At 46.4% G+C, this 26,933-nt stretch overlaps 1 protein-coding gene across 1 annotated transcript; it reads left to right on the forward strand.

Annotated features, from left to right (window-relative positions):
* The first annotated feature begins 13,363 nt into the window (after window positions 1-13,363).
* LOC119383858 (histone H3-like) lies at window positions 13,364-14,349 on the forward strand. Its single transcript, XM_037652129.2, has 2 exons — window positions 13,364-13,551; window positions 13,954-14,349. Exons 1-2 carry the CDS (start codon window positions 13,419-13,421, stop codon window positions 14,229-14,231), a joined length of 411 nt encoding a protein of 136 aa, XP_037508057.1. The 5' UTR covers window positions 13,364-13,418; the 3' UTR covers window positions 14,232-14,349.
* Window positions 14,350-26,933: the final 12,584 nt, after the last annotated feature.

The raw sequence follows: 26,933 nt of genomic DNA on the forward strand, positions 1-26,933 counted from the left end.
TTTGAAGCATGAAACTAGGCTTGGATTGGCCGAGAGTGGATTCTACGATGTAAGGCACGACCAAGCCACGGTCTCGAAGGCCGTAATTTGGGGCTTATCATAGAGTTCTTGGGCATATTAAGAACTCTATAATTAGGGGCACATTTTTTGAAAGTACAAAAATTCTCAGGTGTTCTGACGACACGACAGAAGTTTTCTGTAAATTTTAATCAACAGCAACCTTTTCTGCAGAAAATTCCTTTTTTCCGTAACTGTCCACTGATGACACGGGTCGCGGAGGTAATGCATAAGTGATTCAGTTTCGTTTTTAGATCGCGCACACGGAGGCGGCGCACAACTCACGCATGGCGCAATATTCGAATAGATGAAATGAGCTGCTGGGGCCTGTTATCCTGTGTGCGCAAATAAATTTTATCGTGAGCGCGCTCCACGTGGCCCCTTAGTGCTCCCTGGCGTGCTGTGATTGTGTTACTCGTTTTGAGTACACTTTTATATTTGTAACGTGTAATGTGAATACAAGGCCACTGCAGGCATTAGCATGATTTCTCTCAGGGGGGGGGGGGGGGCGGCGGTGTTGACATTCTGAGAAGACTACAGGAATGTAACGACAAATGAAATTATGTTGAAGTTGAAGTTGAAGTTTATTTCACCACAGTGTTACACCATTTTTTTTCAGACATTCTTGAAACAAAGATACCATATGTGGTGTGGAATGCGGGAAAAAAGCTGCGATACAAAACGCAGCTTGACTAGCCCCACATCCCATCAATACAAGGCAGAAAAAGTGACAGCATTCATAAAGTCCTCGAAAGAACTAAACGGACACAAATACATAGTTTAAAGTGGCACCAATAAGAAATATTACATACATAAAATTTTAAGAAATGTTGACAGGATCGCACTCTTTGAAGAAATACGAAATATAGAAATAAGCAGAACATAAAAACAAATCTTTGGAACTGCCTAAATTTGTGCAAAAAAAAAATTTTTTTTTCTCTCTTGCGTCATGAAGGTAAAAAAATATTCGACATATCCTGTCGCGAAAGAAGGCGCAATCGCTCCAATGAAAAATTGAATTTATTTAGTATGTGGGGGAGTGAATGTTTCAGCATTTGTAGACCATAGTTTGTCCGGCATCGAGGAACCTTCCAATAATCGCTCTGTCTAGTAGGTCGAGACGAGGTGCTGCGCTCTAAGCATGCTATGGAGATAAGATTGCTACCAAATAATAATAATAATAATAATAATAATAATAATAATAATAATAATAATAATAATAATAATAATAATAATAATAATAATAATAATAATATCAAATGTGATGATGATGATGGTGATGATCTTTCAGCGTTTTGCAGCAAGATATTGAAAATACTTGAGAGGGCCGAGAAACCACTAGGTGAAGCAGTGCACGTAGAAAATAAATGGCAAATTGAATAAACCAAGGCGTAATATAGTTCCAACAAATGTGTCTGGCAAATACTTGTTTTTGTAAATTTTTCAGCTCCATGTAGTGATAAGGGTGTTGACGTGCGGGCCGGCTGGTGATCGCGCAATGCTGTTATAAAACAAATGATTACTGTGGTAGCGCAAACAAATCGGACGCAAGAAAGACACACGAGGACACCCGGCGCCGTTTGCCTTTCTTGTGTTCCATTTTTGTGTCTTGTGTCCGATAGCCACAGTAATCAGGAAATGCCATACAAACAAGCCCCATTGGCAACTTTAGCAGCTGAAAAATTCTGCAACTGAGGATTTTGTGCATAATGCGAGCAGAACATCCTATATTATACTTCCTTCGAGCCTCGCCAAACTACAAATCTGAAAGTGTATCGTAAATATTGATTGTAAACTTTCTGGCATTGATTATACACAGTATGCACAGGTCAGTGCAGCACACGTACAATACATTTCTCAGCTCACGGATAAACTGCATTGTAGCCACGCTTACCGATTTGCCATGTCATTCGGGTGCACAGGTTCGGCGACTGAAGTACCCTCTGATAAGTCACTGATCGATTGACGCATCTGAAGGCTCTATGTGCTGAGTCATCGGTTCCTTTTTGGTCGTAATCGGGCATTCCGGTGTTGTTGCTGCTTCTCTTGAATTGGAACACGGAATCTTTGTCGGGAAGTAGGTGAGGATCGTGTTCGACTAGCGCGTCAGCGAGATTTCTGTGGTGCGGTAGCTCACTGTCGACGCAGACTCGCGCAGAAGACACAGAAGCAAGTTCTAGCAAAGCGAACTTTTCCGTCCGATGTACAACATACAACAAAGAAGTGGTAAAAAGAGAGAGAGCGAGAGTTGCCTACTGAAAAAAAAGAAAGAAAACGTGGCACCCCAATATACCCTTCGCTTTTTCCAAAGCCCCTTTTTCTTGTCCCACGGCCTTCAATAATTCTGCCACGTCGTTTTACTCCTCCCGTCTTCGCAACGTATGGATTTCGCGTAGCATTCGTGCTTGCTTGGGGTCCCTGCGTGTGTGCAGTACTGCGGCATGGCTGGCGACGCACACACTAGTTGCTCCAAGGCTTGCTCAGAAATGCAGGAACGACAGTGTATGTGCCTAAACTAATATCGTCATGTGCTCGAGCTGTACGCTGTACGGATCCGGGGTTTGCGGTCGCTTTGACGAATGAGCCGCGTACTACGAAGTCGCCTTTCTTCTCGCCGCTCCAATGCACCTCGTCCGTCCGCTGTCAACAAAGTTAAGAAAAAATGCACGACCACCCCGCTGGCGACACCATTTGCCTGCACAAAACGCAAGCCCCGAAGAAAACAGAAAACACTTGTTTCGAAGCGCCGCCGACGGCCTCTTATCTTTGGAACTTTGAGTGAGCATTGTCCCTACGTTTCGGAATCCATACGGTTCCTTCTTGAGAGTTCGAGGGAGCGAGACAAACGAAGAAGGCTTCTTTTCTTGTTCGGCCGGTATGAAAGGGTGAGTCAGGAGGCGGCGGTGCTCGTCAGCAAAAGGACAGAGGAGTGCTAGGGCTTGACCGGTGGGAATGAGTTGAAGAGTAAAAGGGGGTGGGGAGCTCCTTTGGCGTGTGGATGTGTCGAGGTAAACTGTTAGATGAGAGACAGGGAAAGGGGAACACTTGGAGTGCCGGACTGTGTGAAGCTGTAAGCAGACATCTTTTTTTCTTTTTTCTTAGGCTCTGCGCAGGGAAAAGCGAAGACGCTACGTGTAGGTTGCCTTCAGCGTGGTTCACGATTGGGTAGCTTAGATCTGCCAGCATTCATATTTCTGGTAATTGGTTTCAGCTGCGAGGACTACAGCTTCAAGAAAATTGATTCGGCGGTCTGCGTCTTTGCAAAATTGTGGACGTCTTTCCCGTCCTTCTTACAGGTTCTCAGTTCCGCTGATGCAGCGGGCGTCGCAGCCAGTACAAGCAGTTTTGTTGAGGATGCCTCGGGTTCGCTCTTCCGGTGGCCAGTCTTTTGGAGAAGGCAGAGAACGCGCTATTGTGCTCGTAATGCTGAAAACATTTTCACGAACCGCCCGTCCCCATCGTCGGCTGCGGGCCACGCGCTCGGAGGGGGGGGGGGGATGTCAACAAGACCGTTTCTTTTTCCCTTTTTTTTGGCACCCTATTACGCCGGCGGCTTTTCGAAAATGTGGCTTTATCCCCCCCGTTTCGGACTGCACGTGTGCATGGCGCAAACGGACGGGCCATTCGCGGTGTTATTGTCACGTGACTCAGCCTTCCGCGGAAACGGGCGATGGTTTCGCTAGCGCCACGATAGCGGAGAGTGATGTACGTATTTCTGTCGTGTCGATTGGCGGAGACCTGTTGCTGGATTTCTCAGCTTGCGTCGTGATTTTACTCAGAAAGCAAATGAATTGCTTTCTGAATACAATATATTGGGCAGCCGTACTTGGCGAGCTTCCTGAATACATCGCGTTTTTCTTGTTTTACTTTCTTCAAGTTGTGTGCTGCAGTGCGTTGCGGCTCTTCGCATTAATATGTTTACTACTGATGTATTGCGGATATTCGGGAGGTCTGAAGTGAACTGAAAATATCGACTTGTGTAGATGTGTGTGCACAGTTTTATTTTCAGGTTACGAGACCATCCAGAAACGACAGAGAGTTTTCTGTTTCAAGGGTTAACTGAATACTCGTTCGAAAAATTTAGATGAGAGAATAATTGTGATTATGATCTCCTAGCTGACGCTCGAATGACATTCGTTGAGTCGTATCTGAGAAAGATTTTTGGCTGCGGTTGCAATGAATTAAGAGCTTGTTCCTCGATGTGTTTCATTGTTATATTTGCTATGGCGACAGATGTGGGCACAGGGTTCCAAATATTGAAAGATTTATGAGAAAGTTTACATATTTAGCAAGCTTAATGCATTGTGATAAGGCAAGAAAAAGAATATTCGCACCATATGTATCTGGAGGGCCCCAAGTGCTTCAAGTGCTTTTCTCTCTCTCTTTTTTTTGCGTTGTGGAGGATCGATAGTTACCTGGATTCGGTCCTGCCGATTTGAATCATGTTATGCCCCGTTTGCACGTAAAAAGTGGCGCTAATTGGTAAGACCTTAAATATAAAGGGCATTTTCGTCGAATGAGTGCCTTCATTTTCATTTCCAAGGTCAAGAAGGGAGCCGACAGATGGATACACGGAGTGGGATAGGTTTCAAACAGGAGAAAGTACCTCAGACAGGCTGGCCTAACGTTTCAATAGGAGGACCTATCTTTGTCAAAGGCGCCTTGTCATCCTTGGCGTGTTAGTTTTAAAGGGTTAGTGTTGACGTCATGTCCAGCGGTGGCGCTTGTCGCTAATTTCTGCCCGGAAAGAGAAAACTAGATAGAGTAGTGTAGCCCTTGCCACATCATTTCAAGAACGCTTGCAACGGCAATCCGGCCCCTCTTCTCAGAGGTAGGGGGAGCTGCAAAGAAGAAAAAGAAAAAAAAAGGAAGAAAAAGAAAAAAAGGGAAAAAGGGGGGGGTCTACCAAAGCGAGAGCGGTAGAAGGCTCGACAAAGAAAAGAGCGGCGTATGGAAGCAACTTGGAAAGGCTGCAGAAGGGCGGCGCGTCTAGCACTCACAAAGGGCTGCAGAAGATGGTGGGGCAAGCGGGCGGTGTACTTTTGAAGCCCACACGTGCTTAATGGGTGAAGTCATTGGCGGAAATACACATCAAGTGTCATCGATGGCCTCAAAAGTTGGGCGGCAGTCCAGTAAGAAGAAGGAGGAGGAAAAAAAAAGAAAAAGAAAGTCCTGATGGATGTAGGGATTGAAATTTGTGTATCAAATACCATTCCATGTATTTCCTCTCACGTGGTGACCGGAAATTTGTTTGCAGAATGTAAAGTTTGGCTTGATCGAAATTGTGGTCTTGTTGGTTGAAGTGGCTATCCCACCTCATTCTCATTTTATGTCTTGTAGAACCCATTTATGATGAAAAAAGAATGTTTGTCGGCAGGAGAGCGTACATTATTGAGTATTTAAAGGAAAACAAAGGTGCTCCGTGAAGGACACAATTCGTGTTCATTATAATATCAAGGATTTAAGAAAAAGTAATGAGAATGTCATCGGAATCGCAACAGGAAATGTTCATCACGCTTAAGCGCGTTTCGATTCCATAGCGAGTAAGGAATTGAATGTACATGAAAACGCTTGTTATTTCTATAAAATGAGTTTTATGACGTAGAATTTGAAAAAGTTGCACATTCGAGGCAAAACAAACATATACTTGTTGCGCAACTTCGTCGTCGCGCCATTAGTGCCATTAAACCAAGCCATGTGACACCGACAATTTGATGGTATTTAGGCACTTGATATTCTAATCTTTAATTGCATTAGAAGCGTCCCAGTAATCAAATATAATTTGCGTGTGTGCAGGTGTGAACCTGTGTGAACCGGATAATAATGTTATAAACGGTAAACAACACTGCGAACTCCTGTTCTGGACGTATACATGTAGCACTGCGTACACAGCTGGGTTAGCTGCTATACGTAATACTTTTTGATGCCGCATGCACTGTGCACCGACGTCTGTGGCTAAGTCACGCGCCGCATTATCATTGTACACCGTCCCGTCTTAGACTTCCCCCGAGAATCAAATAAATGAAAAAGAACAATAGCTTGCTTCGAAGATTCCGAACTATCTCCTTGCTCTATTGCAAATCAGAGGGGGCAGGAAAAGAAGAGGGGTCAAACCGACGACCCGTGAAAGCATCTTCTCTTTCGTCCAAAACTGCTTCACTGGAAGTGAACACAGAGTCACAGAACTTGCGGTTTTCGCTCTTTCTGTTTAAAAGTAGATGACCGAATACAACACATTAAATGAAGGAAATTCGACCCGAAACCACCTCTTGAATTGAAATGATAACGTTAACAAGGCCCCCTGAACGTGTACGTTGGATTCTCAGTGACAATGACCGTGAAGCAGTTACGGGGGGGGAGGGGGTCAGGTCGGCCTCAGGGGGGGTTACAACCTCCCCCCCCCCCCCCGTCGGTGCGCCACTGACTGCAGGACTGCAGCATGACACTTGTGCGTGCGACTGTTCTGCTTTTTTAGTTAGCCAAAGAGCGTGTTCTCAAGGTCATTGCCCAAAAGAATAGACCGACATATAGTCTTGTAGTGGACTTGGCGCCGCCAGTAGCCATGACGGCGAGTGTGGAACACTTTTTCTGTCATTTGGCGTCACGTAGTACGTGTACTTATTACGAGCTGGCAGCTGACCAATAATCCCTCGCATACTACCTGAAAGCACCAAGTCTGCCAGAACGAGACCCTCGCTATGAATGAAGGAAAGTGGAAAGTGGCGCTGACTGACACTCCACGTTTAAAATGCCCATATATACCCCATAAAGCGGACGGGGGGATGGCCGCCGCGGTAGCTCAGTTGGTAGAGCATCGGACGCGTTATTCGAAGGTCGCAGGTTCGGTCCCTGCCCGCGGCAAGCTATCTTTCCGTCCACTTTTCTTTCTTCACATTTACATTACATTTACTACTAATAACATCCCCTATACTTTCCTTGGCATTATTGTCTGTTAGTTCTCATTAGTATTGTGTATAACAAAGAAAAACGAGCCCTTAAAATTTCCACTTTCCTTCATTCATAGCGAGGGTCTCGTTCTGGCAGACTTGGTGCTTTCAGGTAGTATGCGAGGGATTATTGGTCAGCTGCCAGCTCGTAATAAGTTCACGTACTACGTGACGCCAAATGACAGAAAAAGTGTTCCACACTCGCCGTCATGGCTACTGCGGCGCTGACTGACACTCCACGTTTAAAATGCCCATATATACCCCATAAAGCGGACGGGGGGATGGCCGCCGCGGTAGCTCAGTTGGTAGAGCATCGGACGCGTTATTCGAAAGTCGCAGGTTCGGTCCCTGCCCGCGGCAAGCTATCTTTTCGTCCACTTTTCTTTCTTCACATTTACATTACATTTACTACTAATAACATCCCCTATACTTTCCTTGGCATTATTGTCTGTTAGTTCTCATTAAGATACTTTCATTTGCAGTATAACGATGCTGAGCTGTTTTTGCGCGTGTACAACTCTATATGAACTCATCATTGCTGACAAAGATGTAGAGAGAGAAATAAACATTATTAGGAACAGACACAATCCTTTGCAGGTGGGCAGCCTTCTTAGTCCAGAAAACCGTGGACGCTGATCATCCCCCTGGTGAGGTAGATCAAGTGACGGGGCAAACTTGAAAGCTGGGCTTCTCAATATGCTCGAGTCCACTGCCTTGTTACAAGTCGCCACGACCGCTGCAGGCTACCATATGATAAGCCAAGTGAAGCAGGCTAATGGGAATCTATTTTAGCTGTCCTGGCTAGGCACAACTAAAATACTGGACACTTCTGCACACTCATCAACTCACAGCAGCTTGAATACGGAGCAGTGGCGATGCTATTCGTTTTCAAAGAAACTGAATTTCTTGGAAAAGGAGAGCGTTTGGTCGGGCTATAAAACGTTTTCTGGTTCCTGCCTATATTTGCGTCGCGGATTACTTAAGTTTCAGGCCAGGCAAAACAAAATAAAAGCATGACAGATTGCTGTAATGTTATAGAACCCCTGCTGATCGATAGCCTCCTCTGCAATACTGGAGCGCAAAACGCACAAGCGTGTAATAGGCAGCCCGCACCGCAGGTAGCCAACAGTGCATGGTCATGACACACGGAGGACAGTCGTCACAGCAGAATCGTAGAACAAATTTTATTACAAAATTACGTTATTGCTGCGTCCAAGTAAAACTTTGCCTGACTTGTTAGTTTCCCAGTCTGCAGCCGACAATAACCACTTTCTTTATTGTGAGGTATGAAAAAGAAAGAAAAAATAAAAAAAAATAAAATAATATAAAAATAAAACCTCGGCCTGCACCATAATAATATAGCAGGCAATGCCAATGAGAAAAGAAAAATGAACAGGGCAGAGCCAAGTTAAATTTTGGAGGGGAAGGAGAACGGGACCCCAACCCAGAGTAGCGGACAAAAAAAAAAAAAAAAAAAACTACTGTTCATGTTACATTGATTTCTTGCTGCTAACATGTGTCAGAGTTTAATCTTCGGTACTGAATCTTGAAAGTGGTAGCTCTTCAGTCTTGTCTTCGTGGAATCTTCCTTGTCTTGTTTCCTTGGGGGCAGGCTGTTGATTTTCGGTTTAACTTCTACTGATTAAGTGCTCTGTAAAATAATGAAATTTTAATTACTGACCCCCCACCCCCCACCCCCCACCACGGTAGAATGTGACTTGATTACGTGTCAGTAGTAGATGCGGAGAATATATCTAAGTTGAATTATTCTTGAATTCTTGATTTTCATTTTTTTTTATTACATTACTGATATCTAGTGGTTGAAAGTGTGAGAGAATGGTGAGGCGCTTACATATTCTGTGGTTGACTTGTTAGTGTGGTTAACCTTCCTGCATGAATTTTAGAGATGTAATTTCATGCTTTTAATTGTGAGAAAGAGAATTTTGAAGTGTGACAGATGGTCCTCGATAGTTAGAGGTTGGCATTCGTGAATAAATATAGTATACATATACATATACATACAATAACCACTGTCGAAAGTAGGGGGGCTGCTCCACCCCCCCCCCAACAATTCTCAGTGGGGGGGGGGGGTGTGGGGGGGCTAGCACCCCCCTTGCCCCCCGTTAGATACGCCTATGATTGAGGCATAAGGGTTGTTTATAAAACGCGTTAAGGAGCCGAAAAGGTAAGGAGGGCAAAAGGTAAGGATAAGGTTGGTTTGTGAATACGGGCCTCAGTGACACTTTTCATTTCAGGTGAGTCAAACGGGCAGCGTTCATGGGCAGTATTGAGGCCCCCTCTACAAAACATTGGTACTCCTAAGACAAACTGTTCGCATATGTGGGGTAATCGGCATATCTAATAACGACTTCGATATTCAACTTTCAATGTGCAACTATAAAACGCGTTATCTACGGCGTGATTGGAGTAAGTGTCGCGCGTACAAACGCGACTGTCGAGTTGCTTCTCCGTGAACAGTTGGATGGATGGATGGATGCTATGAGCGTCCCCTTTATAACGGGGCGGTGACATGTCTGCCACCAGGCTCGAAGAAAAAAAAAATAAAAAAAAACCTTCCTTGTTTGATGTTTACCTAATACCTTATCCACATTGATTAAATCTATGTTATTATACCAAAAAAAAATATAAATTCTATAAATTCACGGTCCATCTCTCTGCCTCTTAAGGCAGAATGACCTTATTTTTCCCCATTATTTATTTTTGTACTTTATCTCTACCTTTCTGCCACCAATACTCTAACCGTCTCTTACTTATTTCTATCGCGGACGTGTTCAGCTTTCCATTGTTGTCCCTAAAACCCAAGGCTTCCTGTAGACTCGTGCCCACACGTATACCTGGGTGAATATCGCCACATTTAATCAGTACATGTTCCATCATTTCCTTAGTTCCCCCGCAGCATGTACATTGTTCTTCTTCGTTACTGAATCTCGCTTTATAACTACGCGTTCTAAGGCAGCCCGACCTTGCTTCAAACAGTAAAGCGCTTCCCCTTGAATTATCATAAAACCTTTCCCTCCTTATTTCATTTTTACAGCGAAAGCTGTTATGAGATCATTTCACCGGCCGTTTTTGGCGCCGTAGTTGTCCGCCGCCGCCGCCGCCGCCGGTGTCCGTAACCAGTATCGCTCGAAATAAGAAAAAAAAAACGAAATAAGAAAAAAATTCCAGAATGGAACGAGGTTCGAACCTGGGCCCTCTGCATGGGAGCCTAGTATTCAACCTCTGAGCCATGCCTGTGCTTGAAACTGCTTTGCAAAAAGGTCCTATACAGGCTTCATGTCGGGAAGGAACCACATTAGCATATGCAATATAGCGTGGTAGAAGAGTAAAATAAGCACCAAGCGTCGCACAACGCGAATTCTGTAACCAGGCGTCACACAATGCGAATTGCGCAACGAGTAGGTTGTTGAATGCTTCCAACCCATTACAAGGGGCTCTGCCATAATTCTTCATCGTCATCAGGCACATCATCAACAAAGTGCGCATAATGCCTTACATGCGTTTAGCAGGTACCAACGCTCTCCGTAGAATGACGAAAAATGGCACAGTGCCTGCTGCCCTACTTCTCAAAAATTACAATGATTTATAGCGTAGTGGGTTCCTCGCAAGTGCACTTGTATTGGTTGCCAAGGAAGCCCATAAGCGCATGATCCACTTCCTCGGGGTCTCGGTAAAATTACAATGATTTATAGCGTAGTGGGTTCCTCGCAAGTGCACTTGTATTGGTTGCCAAGGAAGCCCATAAGCGCATGATACATTTCCTCGGGGTCTCAGTAATGTTCTTCGCCCCCCCCCCCCCCGTTTCTCTGCCACGTCAAAGTATGTTATACAGCATGCCAGGAGAGGGAAATAGCGACCGGGCGTTACCCAATGCAAATTACATAACTGGTGGGCCGTTTAAAGATTCCAACCCATTACAAAGGGCTGAGCCATAATTCTTCGTCATCAGTCGTCGCGTCAACAAAGTGCACATAATGCCTTACAGACGTGCAGCTGGTGCCTCGCTTCTCCGCAGAATGACGAATAATGGCTTAGTAGGTGCTTCCCAACTTCACAAAAATTGTGATTTATGGCGTAGTGGGTACCTTTCTAGTATACTTGTATTGTAGCCCCAACAGAGCTTAACGGGCTCTAGAAACGCCGCTCTTCCAGCTTTCGCTGTGACTGTGCTGCGGTTTCAGCGCAGGCCTGGCGTTTTTTTTCCCTTTCGGTAGTTACTCAGAGCCGGCTTCTTTACCATCGCTGTCATCCAATAAGTCCTCTCCGCCTCTCTGACCTTCCGCTTAATGCTTCTTGTTGCCATATCGCCCGCACTGCTAGCCGTATATTTACTGGTGAGCCTCCTAGTTCTTTTTCTCCACTGCGTGTCAACGCTTTTTCTATACAAATACCTGAAAACCTTCTCTGCCCATCTACTCTTCTTCATTTTCCTCAGCCTCTCTTCGAATCTCATTTTGCTCTGAGCTTCCCTCACTTCAAAGCCTGTCCATCCCATATCACCCTTTACACCCTCATTTGTCGTCTTCCCGTGAGCGCCCAAAGCGAGGCGGCCCACCGTCCTTTGATTTACATCCATTCCTGATTGTACCTCTGACTTCATGCACACAACTGAGTTCCCAAATGTAAGCCCCGGGACCATCACACCCTTCCACAGCCCTCGAAGCACGTCGTACCTATTGTATCCCCATAAAGCTCTGTGCTTCATAATTGCAGCATTCCTCTTTCCCTCTGCTACCGATGCTTTCTCTTGTACCTCCATATATCTATCCCCCTCATTTACCCATACTCCGAGGTACTTGTACTCGCTTACCCTCGGTATTTTTTGGCCCTGTATGAAGACCGCATGGTCTTCGTGATCATTGAATACCATCAATCCACATTTTGTTCCTAGTCCTAGAGCCTCACATTGCCTTCCGCATATATCTGCCATTCGCTGTATATCATCTTGACTGTCCGCAAATAAGACAATATCATCAGCATAAAATTGACCTGGAAGCTTCTGCTCAACCATCGTGCCGACCTGTTTGTGCGACAAATTAAATCCAATTTTGCTACCTTCTAGCGCTTTGTCCATCCTCTCCATGTACAGCATGAATAACAGCGGGGACAAAGGACATCCCTGTCTCAGCCCCTTGCTAATTTCAACGCTGTCCTTGCTACTTATTCCTTCCCATTCTATACAAACTGTATTTTCTCGGTATATTTCCCTCAAAAGCTGTATACAGTCGTCCCCTATGCCCACTTCTTTCAAAATATCCCACAAAATTTCCTGATTAACTTTGTCATACGCCCCGGTGATATCTAGATAAGCTACGTATAAGGGCCTGTTTTCTATTTTCGATATTTCTATACACTGGGTAAGAACAAATAGATTATCGTCTAACCGCCTGTCGATTCGAAATCCATTCTGAAGTTCTCCCAAAATATCATTTTCTTCTACCCACGCTTCTATTTTTAATTTTACTGCCTGCATCGCCAACCTGTATAGCACCGATGTAATGGTTAGCGGTCTATACGAGCGAATGTTATCCTTTTCTCCCCAGCCTTTATAGATTAAGTTCATTCTACTTTTTCGCTGTACCGGAGTGGGAGCCGTACCGGAGTGGGAGCGCCAGAGCGGGCGCAAGGAGAACGAGGCCCCAGACGCCGTTTCGGCGCCACGCAGCAGGCCGCACCTGTTTTTTTTTTATGTAGCGGCCACGCCACCACCACCACCACCAATGGTTTAAACTCCGCTATAAGATGCTTCGCATCTAAAACTGTGACGTTACCGAACGCAAAGCTCACAATTTACTGTACTCTTCTAAACTAGCTTTTTCTCGTGTAGCCGATATGATTGCACAGTAAAGGGCACCAGGCGGTGAAACATGCAATTCATCAGTACAGCCTATAATAACCTTGTCATTAAACTGGTAAGTAAACACCGGAACTTCATTATTATTATGGTTATGCTCAGTCTGGCTTTATTGACTCGACGAAGAACACGACTTCTCTCGATTCACTGTTGAGGACATCTTTGTATTTATAACGTAACATAAAAAAAGATTAATACATCAGAGCGGATAAAACGGAATATCATCTATTTAACGATGCAGTAATTAATCTTTCACCCTCGCAAGAAAAAGAAGCCAAGCGCTACATACACTACGCACGAAACATCATCAAGTTGCGCTTATCGTGTAACATTTATCGTGCGAACATTTGCGGCCTAACGGCGATGATGATCGGGTGTTACGTGAACTGCGTTGATCACAGAAGAGACCCAAGGTGACGCATCCGCTAACGCCCCCATTCCGAGTGCGCATGCTCGCGTCAAGCCCATAAAAAGGGGAACAATTTGGCGTTCACTCACGCTCGGTTACCCTTCGCACCTACGGCACGCCACAAGACGCAATGGCTCGGACCAAGCAGACAGCCCGGAAGTCTACCGGTGGGAAGGCACCCCGCAAGCAGCTCGCAACGAAGGCAGCTCGGAAGTCCGCACCCGCCACTGGTGGCATCAAGAAACCGCATCGCTACAGGCCTGGTATTTGCTTTCGTGCTTTCTAACCAATTCCTTTTTAATGCTGCTATTCTTGAGCTACGAGGGACACCCCTGCAAATAACGTAAGCGTTATTTCACCTATACTAGCGTTGCTTTAGCCTATAGACGAAGTTTACTTGCGTCTTCCACGACTTTATCCCCCCTGCAAATATTCGGAACCTGTCTCACGCGTAACCAGGCAGGAAACTTCGCAGATGGTGGCTTATGTCGCGGCCACGTAGAGTTTGGAAGGAAGGACGGTGCAAATATGTGCGCTTGAGGATGCGTGCTTTATGCTTTGCCGTTCCCCTGAGTTCTTGGTGCTCTCCGTATTTAACAGCGCTTGCACGTGCCGATACTACTGTGGGTGAACCAGTGTTCGAATTTACTTCTTGCTATTCACAGGCACTGTGGCACTGCGTGAGATTCGTCGTTACCAGAAATCTACGGAGATGCTGATCCGCAAGCTGCCATTCCAGCGGTTGGTTCGCGAAGTCGCCCAGGACTTCAAAACTGACCTGCGGTTTCAGAGCTCCGCCGTGCAGGCACTACAGGAGGCCGCCGAAGCGTACCTGGTCGGCCTCTTCGAAGACTGCAACCTGTGTGCCATTCACGCCAAACGTGTCACCATAATGCCCAAGGACGTTCAACTTGCGCGACGCATCCGCGGGGAACGAGCGTAGCCGCGTTTCTGCACTCCTAGGTGCTCATCATGTACATATTGACTTCAGCTGCTGTCGGTGCATCATTCTCGTGACTGTTTTTTAGCTTCATGCTCTGCAATAAAGCTCCTGTCTTGTACTTTCGTGCCTCTCGCTTTATTTCTTTTTTTATTGCGATAGCAATTATATGGACAGTCTCGGCTGGTTTTTGCCGTCGCCGCCGTCATGCACCGTATAGGTATGTATATCTCTATAGATCACAAAGAAAAATAATTCAGAAAAATGCTTCCGAAGCGCGGAATCGAACAAGCAACCTCTCACTCTGCAACTCGTGGCGCTACCCATTACACCACAAAGAGCAGATCCTTCAGAGAGCTAACGGCGGGCATTACATACACACCCTTTACCGCTAGCAGGACTCTGAGACGGCAGGCGCTCATAAGATGCCGCGAGGAGCGCAACGGGCGCATTTAAAAGTCGTCGGCCAGCTCGCTCGCTTCTTCCAATATTTGTGCAGGGAGAACCTTGCCCTTCCGCTGTGTGCTCGCGCGCTATACTCACGGACAGCTTTTCTTGGCAATGAAGGGAAAGCTACGGGGGCGGAGCGTCTGTACATCTACTGCTACGCGAAGTAGTCCGGTGTGGCGAGCGTCTCGTAACGCCGTGGAAAGTGATGCCTAGCGTTCCATTTCGACGCAAGCGCTGCTTAGCGTCTAAGGTACGGGTTAAAAGGCGCAACTTTTTCACGCACGCAAAAACACAAAGTGACAACCTATAAAGTAAGAGGAATACAAATATCTCGCTTGTGTGCGCTGCGCTCCGTCTGAAAAAGCTACATGTAGAAAATGGAGTAATTTATATATCTCACGCAGAAAAATACGGACGCAATTGTAAGACTACCTACATTCATTAGCGGTAAGATACCTGCTCTGTGGCTCTCTAACCTTCGCTTCATTGCCAAGAAAAGTTGTCCGCGAGTACAGTAGCTGCCGGGGTGCAGATGTTTATGCAGCGCAGCAGCGCGTCCATCACGGGCCGCTTTTCTTGCTATCGCATTTATTGCTTCGTCCTTGCTGCGAAACTGACTTTTTTTTCAGTGCGATTCGGGTGTATTCCTTAATTGCTGCAAGTGAACTGTGCGCCTTTTCTGCCGGTGCGAATAACTGTGCTGACAGTACGGCGATTCGGATTGCTGTGAAAACTTCTCGCTTTCTGTGATGAATCTTATTCATGCGCAATCCAGGCCCACACAACCGCCCGAGATAAGTTAGCGTCAGTGGACAAGCGAAAGATCGAAACCTACCTACTCTGCACTAAGTTTTAAGGTCTCGGAAATGTTGGCCCATATGTAGGTCACTGCTCGTTATGTGTCAAGCAGAGATGCCTCGTCAAACGCGGCACATGACTGCCATCAGTGTCAACACGAGTGCTGCATAAAACACATGATAACGTCACTCTGACTACAAAGGTTGTGAAAATATGAAATTATGACGTCATCACATCACGTCGTCGCTTGGTCAACGGTGGGCCGATCCCGGAGGCACTGCGAAACAACGCGAGGTACAGAAAGCTTCCAGTGCCTCCGCTCCCGGAGGCACTGGAAAGAGTAAACCGACCACGTTGCTTTTTTCCCGCTCCGCCGAAGACGCCGCCAAGACCCAAGGTCTGGCCGCCGCCTGAGGAAGGGGCCTATTGAAAATTCCTCCACCATGAGGAATGGTGGATTCCACCATCCACCATTATGGTGGATTATGGTGCTGGAAGATGGTGGCACGTGGTGTATGCTGGGATCCGTGGTGTATCAATCAATAAGTTTATTATCATGATATAAAAGAATATTACATGGAGTAAAATATACAGACGAGGGTCCCAAAGTAAACGACTGCAACGGGACCCTCGGTGATGATTACAAATAAATAAAACAACAATAAGCAGCTGTTAGACTCGCAGAAACAAAGAATACACAAAGCAGGATGCTGGATGCTGGAGAACGACGGAGCGTAAAACGGCTCTGCAGCGTCAGCACCATCGTGCCTAGCCGTCACACATAAATAATTGTATAGAAGGCGATGTAGAAAGCACTAGTACAAAAAAAAGAAAAAAAAAAACTTATGCAAATAAAAACCTTCCGCCACCGGGAAGCGAACGTCCGACCTACGGATCCCGAGCCGAGTACTTTACCACTACGCCACGCTTTTTTTTTTTTTTTCTTTCATGGTATTTATTACAAATGTGTGTAATTAGCATACATAGCGAACAAACTACTTAAGGCGGCCTCTACCAGCGTGCAAGCGTTACACAGAAGTCCTAAAAGGGTATTAAAGCTATACATTTCATGAAGAGTGGATACCAGTCCGGTTGAAACTCTAATTGTTCGTAAAAGTCTTTTAGTTGAAGAGCCATTTGAATGAGATGCAACCGCGATGATACCATGGGTTCCGCATGCCTGTCTAACATGCGAGTTTTCCATAAACTGTGCATACCCATCAGTAATAGCATGTCAACAGGCATAGAATGGCTTTTGGGTGGCATGAGATAACGTATGCTATACGAATTTAAATCGAGTTGTTTTTTAAAAGCCCTTTGTAGAACGTCCCAGAAGAGTATGGCGTCTTTACAGCTGATGAAGCAATGTTCTATAGTTTCCGGAACTTCACAGAGGCGACAGTTAACTGAAGATACAAAGATGCCTTTGCTGCTTAACCAGGTCTTCACAGGCAGCGTCTGTGTATGCACTTTGTAGAAGAATGTCTTGGATGTTGGTGAAATAGGCATTTTCTTCACACGCACAAGCACGTCGTGTCCAGGCAATGCAGCATATAGTGAGCGGTACAAAGGTGCAGGAAACAACATATCTAATATGGCATTATATAGATCTTTTCGTGAACTAGAGAATAAATAGTCGTTAGAGAATCTTACTGTCAAAAACCGCACTGATTCATACACTTCACGCATGAATCCTTGCAAATAGGGAGGCGAGGCACAATTAGCAGATACCACTAAACTTGGTAAAACATCGACGAGATTCACTTGTAAAAATGTTCGAAGCAGCGGATGATCGCAGTCCCGAAAGTAGAAAAAACGGGATACCAATTGTTTAATAAAGAGATGCACCAACCCAAGACCACCTGCGCAAACTGGTCTAAAAACATTGTCACGCCTCATCGGCTCGTAACTTGATGACCAAATAAAGGTAGCAAAGATTCGGTGAAACTTCTGAATGTAAACCCTGGAACAATGTAGTATTTGTAGTACGTAGAATAATTTTGTTGCCAGGAATAGATTGCATGCTTTAGCTCTGCCAAAAATTGAGAGGTTATGGGGAATAAACGTCTGGGCGTAACGCTTTAGGCTGGGTACACGTTCTTTCCAATAATGTGCGCTTGACTTGTATGCATCCAATGGAACGCCAAGGTATTTCGGTGGCACACAAGACCATGCAATACCCTCGAAATTCGTTGGTTTATAAGCCCACGGGCCAAACCACAGTCCTAAACTTTTAGCAAAGTTCATTCGTGCACCAGAAATGGTTCCGAATTCCCGAATAGTGGACACCACTGTTTTTATACTGGAAATGTCTGTACAAAAGAACGCCAGGTCATCCGCATACGCTAATACTTTCACCTCAATTCCGTAAACACTGAAACCATGAACATTGCAAGATCGAATCACGCTTAAGCACAGTGGTTCCAAATAGAGGGCAAAAAGCAGTGGCGACAACGGACAGCCTTGCTTCACAGAAGAGTGAATCGACACAGGTTTTGACAGGTGGCCATTAACAATCAAACGAGTTGAACAATCACTGTAGCATAGTTTTATACCTTTGAATATAGTGGAACCAATGTTAGCATGTTCTAGAAGAGAAAATAGAAAGGAATGACGAACCCGATCAAACGCCTTCGCTAAATCCACTTGTAGTATTGCCAGTTGGTCATACGAGTGGGAAGAATGTTCCAATACTGTGCGGGCAATGTGTATGTTGGTTTGTATTGAACGACCCTTCAGGCCGCAAGTCTGGTGGGCGCCAATAAGAATTGACATTGCAAATTGTAGTCTGTTTGATAGTATTTTTGCAAAAATTTTATAGTCAACGTTACACAATGTAATCGGTCTGTAGCCGTCAACATGACGAAGCTTTTCTCTATCTGAGTATTTCGGAATTAGGACGGTGTGGCTTCTTGTAAAAGATTGAGGAAGGGTCCCCAGATTCAAACTCTGCGTGAAAATGTCCAGCAGTACCGGGCACAGTAAGGATTTAAAGGTTTTGTAAAACTCGCCCGACATCCCGTCGGGTCCTGGCGTTTTCGACATCGGTAACTGGTCAACGGCGAGTTCTATTTCTTTTAAAGTGATAGGCCCACTAATAGACTCACACTCTTCGTCCGATAAAGGAGTCACAAATGACAGAAACTGCGTTGCTAGATCTTCATTCTGTTTTTCATAGGAATCGCTGAACAATGCTGTGTAATAAGCTTCAAATTCTGTCATGATTTCACTTGTATTAGTTACCAATGACCCTTGCGAATATAAATCTGGTATAAATTTGCTTTTTGCGTTGCGGTATTCATCGAGTAAGGCTTGACGTGTGGGTTCCTCTGAATGCAAGGTACGAGTATTGCGTGATCGAACTCGGGCACCTCTGTAGCGTAAGGTGTCGTACCTCTGGAGTGCGCATTTGGCATTAGCGATTTCGTCTGTGTAACAACCAGGCGCCTCACATTCAAATTCATATAAGTTTTGAAGATTCTTTAGCAACATCTTTTGTTCTAACCTTCTGTAAAAACCCCGCACTGATCCGATTTCGATAGCTACTGTCCGAACTTCTTGTTTGAAAAATTCCCAAGAGGCAAACAAAGGCATGTCAGCCGACAAGCAACTCCTCAGGGCTACGTGCACGCGAGCAGTAAATTCCTGGTCACTCACAATTGAAGAGTTGAGTTTCCAGAGTGCCCACTGCGGTCTGAAATATGATCGAGTGTTATGACCAATCTGCCCCACAACAATGCAGTGATCTGAGAACGAAATAGGCTCCGTTTTGCATGACAGGTCGCGAGAAATAAGAGGCGCTGAAACATAAATGCGATCAATTCTAGTGTGAGTACTACCCTGTGCATGTGTATATGAGGGTAATCTATTCAGTGCTCCTATGTCAACAAGTCCCGCATTTTGAACTATCAGAGATAGCACTTCAGCACTCTTATCGCTGCGGCTAAACCCAGTACGATCACACGGACTGCAAACACAGTTGAAATCACCCATGAGCAGAATGTTACGGTCAGGATCTAGCAAAGTGGCCAAGCTTTCAAAGAAATTAGTGCGCCGCGGTGCATCATTGAAGGCATATACATTGATTAGGCGCCACGGCAACCCATACAACATAAAGTCGCATTGTATAAGCCGCCCCTCTGCGTCAACATTATAGGCAACAGAAGAATACGGTAAACTCTTCCTAAGAAACAAAAGGCAGCCCGCCGATAGGCCTACAGCGTGCGAAACAATTACATCAAATACGGAGAGATATGGCCGCAAGGCCCTCTCCGTGTCTACTTCACTCTCGATCTTCGTTTCTTGAACGGCGAGGAAGTCAAGGTGATGGCTGAACAGCAACCGGCGGAGCTGCACCTGCTTCTGCTTGGATCGAAGCCCACATACGTTGATGGTTGCAAAAGTGACTTTCTGAGGCAGCGCCATGGTGTCTACACTTTTATCAGAGCTGCATACGCCGGTCTGGTGGGGAAGGGGCGCGCGAATGCTCCCCGTTACCGCCGCCAGGCCTCCTTGATCTTGAACGTCTGCACTTTCCTGCATGCTTTGATGATCTCCGACGTCGTGATTGTCTTGGGCCAACCGCCGAGTCACTTTCCTCACTCGTCTCAGGGTTTGACGATGCAGGGCGCTTACTTATAGAAACATCGACGGATTCTCGCACATCGGCACTAGTTAGCTTCTCACGTGGCGTTTCTACATCAGCATTACTGCTGGGGCTTTCCTTTTGTGTCAATACTGACTCATGTGCAGGTACTGCTTCCTTCTCTCCGCTGTCTGTCACATCTACGGTGTTTGACGCTTGTTTAGAGTTCTCCGCTCCAGCACAGTCACTAGCTGCGTCCTTGTCAACAGCACAGGGCTCAGCGACGGCAGCACGTGGAAGGTCTCCCGTTGCATCGAGGACTTCCGTAGCGTCCATGATATGTTCTGGAAACGCATCTTCAGGTGGTCGCATGCGATGTCGTAATTTATTGGCATACGTCGCCACACATTCTTCAGCCGTGTGTCCAAACCGCCGACAATCTTCGCAGCGTGGTGTCCTGCAGTGTCGACGAATATGTCCTACTTGTTCTTTAATGCATAGGAATAATGCCATCAAATCTCGCCACCTATTACAACATAATAATAATAATATCTGGGGTTTAACGTCCCAAAACTACGATATGATTATGAGAGACGCCGTAGTGGAGGGCTCCGGAAATTTCGACCACCTGGGGTTCTTTAACGTGCACCTAAATCTAAGTACACGGGCCTCAAACATTTTCGCCTCCATCGAAAATGCAGCCGCCGCGGCCGGGATTCGATCCCGCGACCTTTGGGTCAGCAGTCGAGCGCCATAACAACTATACCACCGTGGCGGGGCCCTATTACGACATAATTCATCGCTTTAGAATTACACTCACATGCACATATCCACAGAACACACATAATTTCACATAGTGCCACATATATGCCACGCTGACATTTGCTTGGCGACTTGCAACATCACTAGTCAACATACTAATACACCGTTTGGCTTCAGCTTTGTATGTCTCATACTGGAGAGAGACGCGATCCTCACATCCTACTAAAATTTGCGTAGTTAATAAACGCAAGCAAACTGCTGCCGGTAACGAATGGCGCGTCGATAATGGCAACAGCGCTAACTTTTTCAGAATTCACAACGTAACTCCAAAGAAATATGTCAAGTGGAGCGAGGAGCGCGAGTATAGTCAACCGGGTGTTACTGCGAAGTTTTGATTGCCGTTTCTCGCTTTTTCCAAAGTGCGACATGTGCAGAGGCTTTCTGTGGACTCTAATGTCATTCGATAAATACGCGCGTGCAATTGATTGAGTAGTGTGATGTTTTTTTTTTTTTTTTTTCGCGCAACGTACAGCGCAGCCGTGCCAGCGTACTGATCTGACGCTGTATCATTAGCTACAACTGCATAACAGCTCGGCCAAAACAAGTGCAGTGCGCGGGAAAAATATGCCATCATATTGGTTCAGTAAGGCGTACGAATTGACAACTCTATGTTCTCGCATACGTGTCAGAGAAGCGCCGGCGAGTGCGACCGGCGGCGGTTGGTGACCGGAGGCGTTTGCTGGAAGCGCGTCGCAGCGATGCTCATCGCTTCTTGTGCGGACACCGTACACAAGGGGAAAAAATGCTTCATTTAGGTTAGCCGATGCCACAGGTGTGCTGTAAAGTCATTCGTACTCACCGGAATCCTGTATACTGAAACCAGAAGCGCCGATAACACGTAGACGGACTCGGTCACTACGCTATGCCTAACCTTTGGTGGCAATCATGGTGGTAGAATATGATGGTGGTAGTCATACTTGGTGGGACTTATCTCGACGCAGGCCGAAGGTAAAAGTTTGTGCATTTTAGCATTGCATGCATTTTCACTATTAGTACCTTAAAAGTGCCGCTGAGGTAAGTGAGTGTGCAAGAATTGCCAGAGTTGCGTTTCAAGCGTGACGGTATCAAGCGGAGGCTGTTTTCTGGTCTCCCCGCTGGAAGGACGCATTTACTTCTCGGCAAATGCGCGGCGATGTAGCACAGTTACTGTCGCTGTTCACACCGACACTTCTAGACTTGTAAACATCAAAATGCAGCAGCACATCGCGGGTGTAAACCTGATAAGTACGTGCGTAAAATGTAAACTTTCACGGCTGCTGTGCTCCAGAAAACCTGTGGTGGTTATTGGCGCCGCATGAATAAAAAAAAAATAGTGCTGGAAAGCTTGATGATCGGTGTTGGCTTCTTTGAACTGCATATATTTCTGCACGTTCAAGAGGAAAACATTAGAACTGACAGCGACTTCTCATAATGTCACGTTCACTTCCGTCATACCACCGTCATCCACTATGCTTACATCCTGCCACCGTCATCCAGCTTGTTCACCAAGTAATCCACCAAAACATGTTTTGCTCGCCACCATCAGCCAGCATTTCCCACTAAACACCAAAAGAAGCTCGCCACCACCACCACCATCTGCCACCATTTTTTCCACTCTCGCCATCATCAGCCATTACGACCACCATAGCTTCCACCACATCCACTATTCTTTCCACCTTGTCCACCAAGATTTCCAGCATCCACCAACCCACGATTTTCAATAGGGGCTCCGGTAGGGCTAGTCTCCCGGCCCCCGCCTCCCTTCACCCCAGCAAGGACACAAATAAAGTTATGTGTCTCTCTCTCCGCCGCGGGGGCGGAGCAATCGACGGATCCACGGTGCACGTACCGCCCTTGCGGCACTACGCGATACTGCCGATATTGCGTGCACGCGCTTTTCTGTTGTAGTGGTACATTGTGAACATTGTCGTGCCGCCGTCCACTACGCGCTGGAGCAAAATGATGGGCTCAGATGAAGACGAGTTGGTTGCAATTTTATTTGCCACTTCTCTAGCTACTATTCAAGAGAAGCGGAAGGCGCAGAGGAAGACATCGCCGACGACGGTGGTGGGTTCGGCCGGCCTTGCAAGGGCGCGACAAAATGGGTCATGAAAATGCTTTGTTGCCTCACCTTCGTTCGCGCGATTTGGAGTACTACACAGGGTGAGTCTCCGTTCTCTTTCTCGTACAGCACCGGGTGGTGCTTGATTGTATCCAGCAGTAGCTCGACGGAGAACACCACAGCCGGTTCGCTCATGATAGTAGCCATTTGCACGGAGTCGTCTCCGTGGTCTCGGGCCTTGATTGGCTGCGGCCAAAGCGGCCAACTTTTCCGCGCGGAGAAAATCGGTCCGCGCGCGATCCCGAGAAGCGGCCGCGGATTTTCCACTTTTGCGGATAATCCGCGTCTGCTTTCCGGATCCGCGCTCGGTGTGAAAGCGCCTTAACGGTGCTGGAAACTACGTTGGGTGCGGAAAACTTTCGGGGAAGAGGGGGTGGGGGGGGGATGGCGATCAATACTCAGAAGAAAAGATGGCTTTTGTCTTCGAGTCGTCTTGGACGTGTACATGCATGCATGCACACGTCCGTGAACTTAAGGAAACACCAGCAAAAAGCCGCTAAAGTAGTTCCGACGTATGGAGTGACAGTGACATGCAACTCCCTAGTCGAGCCACCTTGACTGGTGTAGCGGTGCCAGAAGCACGAGTAATCCTCATAGTTGGGAAAGCGTGCTCTCGTATGAGAGCCTTAAAATTGCTTAAATATTGCATAATTCAAAAGACTTTATTTCCAGGCGTCAGCGCTTCGTTGCTTCATTACTGAATAATTTTCTTTATACAGTATCTGTCACACTTGAGTTTCACAAATCCAAAAAATGGCAGGAAAGGCAAGATGGAAGATTGCGATGCAAAGATCCGTAAACAGGCGGTGGGGGCTCGAGCTGACGTTTCGACAAGTGGACTTGTCTTCTTAAAGGCTGGAACTCACAAATTAATTGTCCACACTAATTTTCCACTTTTCATTGCTTGAGCTTCCTTTCTTTATCGAACCGCCAGGAAAGAAAGCGCGTTTCTTCAGTCGTTCCTGTTGCCTTTCAGGGCGCCAGCTTATCGCTTTATTTGAACCGTGTACGTAAACGGTGCTTGCCTTAAAACTGGTATGACTCAGTGTGCTCCTAACGACGAAAGCAGCGAGCAATGTCAGGCAAAGTTGCGTTTAGTAAGCACGCCATGTTGTGTAATGTGTAACAACTTTATGATTGAGTGCGGATTGTTGGCTTACTTAAGGGAAATTCTGAAGACCATTGCGCTGAAGGGACAAGGTCTAGGGACAGGAAAATATAAAAAAAAACGTGCCCACGCTGGCTGCTTTTCTTGTGCTTGTCCCCTCAGCGTTATGACCCAACATTTGGCTAGTGCAGCTTTAAACATCGCACGTCATAAGTATCAGGCAAATGAGAGAACCTTGGTAACTAACAAACGGATATGTGTCGAGGTCACACAGTCATCCTCTCATCGTATGTCGGGGTCTTATTCAGAGTCTAAAAGTATGTCTCTCAATAACGTGGTGCTAGCAAGCTTCACAAACATAACTGATCATAGCACAATAGGTGGGGCGAATTTTAATTGACGAAAAAAAACAATACTACTGGTTGCTACAGCATTTCTATCCTGTAATAATGGTGTGCATTGAGACTAATGCAATTATATTTTTCCTCTGGGATTTAACGTACGCAGCCATGGCATAAAGTACCACACGGACGTAATGCTGTCGAACGCGCACCCTCCTCCTCGAGCAGTGACAACTATGGGACGACTTATAACGGCTTCAAATTTGACGAATATGATCGGCTTTATATACTTGAAGTAGAATGAAACACACGGCCCCAGTCTGAGTCTTATCCCATGTCCAACGCGGCGGTGCTGCCGCCGTGACGTTTAGTAGTATACTGGACAGCCGGTTTGGGTCCCTGCGTGCATGAAACCGTGTACATTTTTGTCGCCCGATCGAACCATCGGATGGCCGCAGACAATGGCAGCGTGGTAGACGTGTGACGTCGCATCGCCGCGCTGCTCCTAGCCGCTCTATTCACCGTCAAAAGCGGCTCAAATATTCAGGGACTTGCTGTTAGTGCAGATCCCGGCGGAATGGAACTATTGGGTACGATTTGTTTCTCACACGGAATTATTCCTAATGGAATAAAGTGCGGTTTGAAGTGTGCCATCTAAGCTAGGAAACACCCACTTCCAAACCACTTGCGAGATCTCTAACCGTGATGAAAGGCCATTACGTAGGTAAACAGGACACTGGCTGTCTCCGCTAACCAGGCTTCCACGTCTGCTCTTCACTTTGAGGGCGTCGAGTTAGCCAAGTTGATATGTAAACGCGTCATATAAGAGTGAAAGTATTGATGTTGCTGGCAAAAATACTTAAGTGCTCTATGCTGAGCTCAGTTTTGATCGCGAGCGGCATCGGCCACCTTGCTGAGCCTACCGCTCGGGGTGTTAGAGTGACAGCTCAGTGCTTTGTTTCTGTCGCACGCGAAGGTATAGCTTTATTGACTACGTTGTTATAGAACAATTCAGTGTTATGTAAAGGTGTTTGTTTTGTATTAAATGCGACGCATTTCTTAGCGAACCTCTGACACTTTGAGCTTTTCTATCTATCTATCTATCTATCTATCTATCTATCTATCTATCTATCTATCTATCTATCTATCTATCTATCTATCTATCTATCTATCTATCTATCTATCTATCTATCTATCTATCTATCTATCTATCTATCTATCTATCTATCTATCTATCTATCTATCTATCTATCTATCTATCTATTGCCACGTCCACTTCTTGTTTTATTTTGACGTATTCGGGTTTGACCAGCAAGGACGGAGGAGGGAAACGGGGCAAGTCGAAGCATTTCAAGAACTGAAACGACGCCTGCAAACGCCGCCGATACTTGCGCACTTCGACGAATACGCCGACACGGAAATCCACACCAACGCAAGCAGCGTAGGTGTCACAAATTAGCGGGTTATAAAGCGCGCGCGAGGCCGCTTTCAAACTGCTACGAGACAGAACGGCGCGAACCGCTCGCCAAGAAGCGCGAAAAGACGAAAAAACAAGCATCAAAAGACGCCGGCGCGCCGCATCCTCCTCACCCAATCGAGCCAGGCGCAGACGACGCGATCAAACGCCCGGCAAATCCTGGATGTTTCTAGAAGGAAGGGGTACGCATCCGCGAGCGATGCCGCCGCGATTCGAACCTACGAGAAAGCTCTCGCCCTTTCCCCAGGCTTAGCTGTACTGCACGCAGAAGAAACATCCCGACGCTTCTAGAACCCAGGGGAGAAGGGATAAAAGCGTGCAATCGACAGTAGTGAAGTCAGTGAGACAGTCGGCAAGTCAGTGAGCGAGTCAGTCGGCCCGGTGATGGTGAAGTTACGCTAAGTGTGGCTCCGTTAGCCAAAGAAGACGTGTTTATGATGGTGTGCGGTCGGCCGATCGTCAATTTGGAAGAATTGGATGACGACGCCGTGTGAGCCGTGACAAGTCACGACGACGGTTGAGCTACGACGATCAACGCTGGAGCTGGCGTGAGTGTTTCCTTGAAGAGAAGCATTCAATTACCGTCCAAGTATTGCGGACTGGATACGCCATTGTACATTCAGGACTTTAACGGTCATTGAATAGTTGTAATGCATGCGATTGCATTTGTAGCGTGTGATCTGTTTGTTTAGCTCCCGTTGTGTAAACACCATCTGAGTTATATTGTGAAGTTGTAACTGGTACCAGCCGAGTGTGCACGTGTTTGTGTTATTTGTATTGCCTTAACTGAGAATATATTTCGTTTTCGTTTGTGTTATCGACTCTCGGCTCTGACTCGGTCTTTGGACCACAACCGGCGTTCGCTGGCGCACCAAAGGACCAACCCTAAATTGTCCGCGCTTTCGTGGTGCGTTTTCGGAGGGCCTTGACGCCAGCCCTTAGAATCCGCCCGGCGATTGCCGTCCCGATTAACGGGATCAGTGACAATTATTCTGGCGTCCGCGACACAGGACCTTTTTGGTG

The sequence above is a fragment of the Rhipicephalus sanguineus genome, chromosome 2, assembly GCF_013339695.2.
Source record: "Rhipicephalus sanguineus isolate Rsan-2018 chromosome 2, BIME_Rsan_1.4, whole genome shotgun sequence".
NCBI classification, from domain to species: Eukaryota; Metazoa; Arthropoda; class Arachnida; order Ixodida; family Ixodidae; genus Rhipicephalus; species Rhipicephalus sanguineus.